We start from the raw sequence: 5,659 nt of genomic DNA on the forward strand, positions 1-5,659 counted from the left end.
GGCCGCCGCCTTTGCTCTCTCGCCCTGGACAGTCAGGATTTGCAGCCACTCGAGCTGCACCAGCCGGTCCACGTACTTCCCCAGAAGCCCTCCTGCTCGTGGCGCGGGGGCCGGCCTGGGCTCCGTGTTGGCGAGCAGAGCCATGTCCCGCAAGTCCCAGGAGTTACAAGGCGGCGGGAGGAAGTCGGGGTAGCAGTATTCGGGTCTGGCGTGGCCCTGACCTGGTTGAAGATCAAGGTCGAAGCAGACCGGGTCGATCTCCTCCGCTCGCAGACGCAGGTCTGGAGGCGTGCGTGGGGACGGGGGGCAGGGGACGCGCTCCGAGTCGGAGAGGTCGCTGGCACTGTCCTCGGAGTCCTCTTTCATGAGCCTCAGGGACTGGAAGTCCAGCAGCAGCTTGTTCCCCGAGGCCCCCGGACATCCGGGCCGCAGCGGACTCCTTTCGGCTTTACCTTCCGGGAAAATGCTTCCTCCAAGCTCCTCCCCAGCCGGAGGGGAGACGCGGAGGAGGCTGCCCTTTGGCCTGGAAGGAACAGGGAGGCCTCCTGGCTCGCTCTGCCTTTTCCCTGAAGCGTTCTTCCAACGTGGCACTTTATTCCAAGACCGGCCGGCATCCATGCTGCTGTGAGGAACAAAACTGCGATTCTTAGTACCCAGTACCCGGGACAGACACTGTCTGCCGGCCCCTCGCCCACAGAACCACCTGGCCAGGGCTAAGGGCCAAAGGCAGGCCTCGCAGCTCCTGGAGCGAGCAGGTCTACAGACAACCCAGAACCGGTTCTGGAAACACCATACAACCAACACAGGTGCCAGACATGCTTGCACAGATTCTATTTTATATCATTAACCAGCATTTCTTAAGAGCTCAGGTTATTATCCTAGGCTACTGTGTATACTTTGAAAACCGCTGGTTTGGAAAGAGTCTGTTGGAGAACTCTCAACCTGTTCTGTTAGTGATGAGCAGTGTTTAATAACATTCAGGAGGAAATCCATGGCTTCCTCTTATATGCCTGTTTTAAATAAAGTGTAAACAAGATGTAAAAGGCATGTTTTATAGAACTTACTAGCTGGTGGGGATCCTGAGCCAACTAAAATCTATAATAATAAACGAGTAATATGCTACTTAGATCGGACAGCCAAACGACCTTCTGGGCGTCATTCCGGATGTCCTTCCGGACAAAGCCATGGCAGCAGGGGCAGAGGCAGTTAGGGGTGATCAGGCAGGCAGGCAGGCCAGCAGTTAGGAGCCAGTGGTCCTGGATTGCGAGAGGGATGTCCCACTGCCAGTTTAGGCCCAATCCCGCATCAGGCCTAGACTGGCATTCGGACATCACCTGAGGCAGCGGTTCTCAACCTGTGTGTCGCGACCCCTTTGGCGGTCGAACGACTCTTTCACAGGGGTCACCTAAGACCATCCTGCATATCAGATATTTACATTACGATTCAAAACAGTAGCAACATTACAGTTATGAAGTAGCAACGAAAATAATTTTATGGTTGGGTCACAACATGAGGAACTGTATTTAAAGGGCCAGAAGGTTGAGAACCATTGCCCTGAGGGGTCCCAGATTGTGAGGGGGTACAGGCCAGGCTGAGGGACCCTCCTGAGTGCACAAATTTCGTGTACTGGGCCTTTAGTCGTATATAATAAAAGGCTAATATGCAAATAGACCCAACGGCAGAACAACCGAACAACCAAACAACTGGTCACTATGATGTGCACTGACCACCAGGGGGCATGTGCGGAACATGGTGGGCGTTTGGTAGAGCAGGTGAGTGGGGGCGCCAGACCAAGGCAGGGCACCAGTCACTGTCATTGGGGTGAGCCTCTGGTGATTACTGAAAATTCTTTGCTCCTGTGCGCTGTGGTCCACCCGGCACTCGCACCTACTGCCAGCACCGGTCCCGCTCACACCTGCTGCCAGTGCCGTAGCTGCTGCTCGCACCCGCTGCCAGCGTCCAGCACCAGCCCTGACTGTCCGGCGCCGTCAGCGGGTGCAAGCAGCAGCTGCTGGACCCAATCGCCCCTCAGGGCTTCTCCACCTCCCCCTGCTCCTGAGGGGAGATAGGGGCCGGCAGCCGCCTCTTGCACCCACTGCCAGTGCTGGCCCTGCTCGCACCCATAGCCAACGCCAGAGCTGCTGCTTGTACCCACTGCCGGTGCCCAGAGCCAGTCCTGATTGCTTGGCGCCCTCAGTGGGTGTGAGTGGCAGCTGCTGGCCCTGATCGCCCCTGAGGGCTTCTCCACCTCCCTCTGCTCCTGAGGGGCGATCAGGGCAGCAGCTGCCACTCGCACCTGCTGACAGTGCCGGCTCCAATCTCTTCACACCTTCAGCAGGTGGGAGCGGGCTGATGCCATCAGCACATGAGAGTGGCAGCAGGGCTGTTGGCAGACAGGTGATCAGAGGCCACAGCGGGAGGGGCCAGGCAAAGGCGCTAAGGATGGGTCGAGACCCGCCCCTGTGCCTACCGCAGCCTTGCGGCTCACAGTTCCTTTCAAGGTGCACGGATTTGTGCACTGGGCCCCTAGTCTTAATATGAAGAAGTGTAGCATATACAACCTATACCTTCAACCAAAAGCTCATTAGCATTTTGAATAGGAAACAGGAACTCTGTATTTAAAAGGACACAGTTGCATGGTGTCTTAAGACACAATAAGAATGGAAAACCGGTTAGTGCTGTCTGGTGTGTGGTGGGTAGAGGGAACTTCTGAACACGGTGTGCTTGGCTAGAAGAGCACCTAATTCTTCCTGGGGTAATTCATTCAGAGGCAGGACCCCATATCCGCATTGACAATATTTTCTTTTCAATTTACTTACCAAGGACATAGCATTTCACTAAGAATAATACTTCTCAGCACCATATGTCAGAAGGGGCAAAAAACAAAATGGGTGGCAGACATGCAACTAGTCATGTTTAAAGCCACTCGCTCACTCATTTCTGCTAGATAAAAATACAGGTGCATGTTTCTTATCCACAGACATACTATTTCTTTCCCCAACCACACACAGTCTGTCTGGAGGATCGAGATGGCGCAATTTTACAAGATACAGCAGTTATAGGAAAACTGTTTACCTGCTCTTCTGATGAGATTCACTCACCCTACTCCCTTTCTTGAAAAAATCACAGGGCTGGTCATCATCTAGGGCTGGACGCACTGCCTAAAAAACCAGACACGTGGTGATGAATCCCATGAACACACAAGAAACAGGCAGAAACCAGAACAGATCTAAGTGCGATCCTCCATCGGGCACATCACCTTCTCTGTTGTGCTTGAAATATTCTTGTGCAATCTGTTAGAAGACGGTGAAAGGTGGGGAGGTGGCTTCTTTATTCCTCTTATATTTTGAAAAGACTCCTTACCACTGGAACTATAAGCAACAGAAATCAGTCAATAAGTACTTTTTAAATTCATTTTTCAATTATAGTTGACATACATATTGTATTAGTGTCAGGCATACGACATATAGTGATTAGACATTTATATAACTTATCAAGTGATCAGCCCAGTAAGTCCAGTACCCATCTGACACCAGACATGGTCATTAGGATATTGTTGACTATATTCCCTATGCTGTACGTTAGGGACTAATTTTATAACTTGCAGCTTGTACTTCTTAATTTCTTCCCCCTTTCACCCATCCCCCCACTCCCTTCCCATCTGGCAACCATCAATTTGTTCTCTGTATCTACAAGTTTGTTTCTAAAAATATGGAACGCTTCACAAATTTCAAAATTTGCATATGACCCTTGCCCAGGGTCCATGCTAAGCCTCTCTGCATCAGTCCGTTTGGGGATGTATGTTGCCGAAGCCAGCACAGTCCGTGAGTATTTATTGCACACGGTCCTGTATCCAGAGTTGGGCTGGTTCTCACTAGCTTGTTTTTAAAACTTTGTATAGTATTAAAATATTGGTGGGAGAGATTGCCTTATGTTTACAGTTTAATTTTTTCTACTTTATTTTCACAGTGGATATTGGATATGAGATCACACTGCTATAAATGCTGCGAATGGATTCACACACACACACACCATCTCTTTGGAAATAACATATTGAGGAAATCTGTGAGGCTAAGGTCAGGTGTCACTCCAAAGCTCCCATATCCAATCATTCATTCATTCACAAATAATTACAGAAGTGCCTAGAAAATGACAGGATTGTGGCAATGTCTCACCTCTCATGGAGCTTAACTCTATTGGGGAAGCTCCCTTTCAAATCCCACTATCACATCAACCCATTAAAAGATTATCAATATATTAACACAATATCATATCGTCTTATCTCTTTGTGAAATTCTGTTGACTCAGACCACACAGTGCTGCTACTGCCTCTTATTTTGAGTGGCCTACAAGTGCCCTGATTTGAAAGTGAATGCCCTCTTTAATAACGCCGCCTGCCTGGAAGGAGGTGGGTTATAGGTCTTCATTGTCTTCCTGGGACTTCGCTGTATTACTTTTCACAATAAGCATGTATGCCTTTTTGGTCAGTTTATATGTGATGGTAATAAAAATCCCATCTGGGCTCTCACAATTAATGAGGTATGCCAAAATCAACAGGCTTGATTTTAGATATACAGGATGTTCTTTACCAACCCTCTTTCATTAGTTTGGTGTTCTTTCTGCTCTGGACAGTAATAAGGAACCCTCTAGAATTCCTGGCCCCAAGCTGCTCCAGGCTTCTGTGTTTTTTTGCACAAAGTTAAGGAGACACATATCCGAAGGCCCTGAGGATGCAGAAAACAAGCTCAGATTGGTTCAGGCTTGCCTCAGAACAAAGCTAAAAGTCCAAGATTTTGGCTGCAAAAATGCTTCCCAATAAGGATAGCTGCATCACAGGGTATTAACTCTTGTTCCCACATCTGCCTCTAGGGCAGCGGTTCTCAACCTGTGGGTCGCGACCCCTTTGGGGGTCGAACGACCCTTTCACAGGGATCACCTAAGACCATCGGAAAACACATGTATAATTACATATTGTTTTTGTGATTAATCACTATGCTTTAATTATGTTCAATTTGTAACAATGAAAATACATCCTGCATATCAGATATTTACATTACAATTCATAACAGTAGCAAAATTACAGTTATGAAGTAGCAACGAAAATAATTTTATGGTTGGGGGTCACCACAACATGAGGAACTGTATTAAAGGGTCACGGCATTAGGAAGGTTGAGAACCACTGCTAGAGGCTTGACGCTTAGAGAGGAACAGTAGCAGCACCGCCCCGCCCCCCAGGAATTGGCTGGCGGTCCTGGGGGCAAAGCATTGTGGGTGACGTGTGGACCAGACGCTTATCTGTGCAGTGAGGCTCCCTCGGTCCATCCGAGGGTCCAGGCAGCAGGACATAAGTACAAAGAGCTGGCCAGCCTAGAGGCTTGAAATGAGCTTGGGGGCAGCTCCTGGAAAGGCCAGTTTTTGCAACCCCTCCCTCCCTGCCACCAGTAACCCATAAATCCAAGGACCCACAGCATGCGTTTTCCTTGTCTTCCGTTTGTGCAGACACGGATCTATGATCTACAGGCGCGCGGCCTGGCAGACACAGACAGAAATTGATCAGACCTGTTTCTTGATCGCCGAGGACACGTGACGAGGCCGCCAGCCTTCCTTCCCAGCGCCCTAGCGGGAAGCCGTTCTGCTGTGCACGGCGGCAGGGGCGGAC

General features: G+C 49.8%; 1 protein-coding gene across 1 annotated transcript in view; it reads right to left on the minus strand.

The window, feature by feature from the left end:
• Nucleotides 1-5,653, minus strand: part of FAM217B (family with sequence similarity 217, member B) — a 7,409-nt gene extending 1,756 nt beyond the window's left edge. The window contains exons 1-4 of the mRNA XM_005885621.2: nucleotides 5,560-5,653; nucleotides 3,260-3,371; nucleotides 3,076-3,161; nucleotides 4-622 (exon numbers count right to left, since the gene is read on the minus strand). Of these exons, the coding sequence (XP_005885683.1) occupies nucleotides 4-618 (615 nt within the window). The 5' untranslated portion in view covers nucleotides 619-622; nucleotides 3,076-3,161; nucleotides 3,260-3,371; nucleotides 5,560-5,653. The remainder of the gene's footprint in view (nucleotides 1-3; nucleotides 623-3,075; nucleotides 3,162-3,259; nucleotides 3,372-5,559) is intronic.
• Between the last annotated feature and the right edge of the window lie 6 nt (nucleotides 5,654-5,659).

The sequence above is a fragment of the Myotis brandtii genome, unplaced genomic scaffold, assembly GCF_000412655.1.
Source record: "Myotis brandtii unplaced genomic scaffold, ASM41265v1 scaffold915, whole genome shotgun sequence".
In the NCBI taxonomy this organism is placed as follows: Eukaryota; Metazoa; Chordata; class Mammalia; order Chiroptera; family Vespertilionidae; genus Myotis; species Myotis brandtii.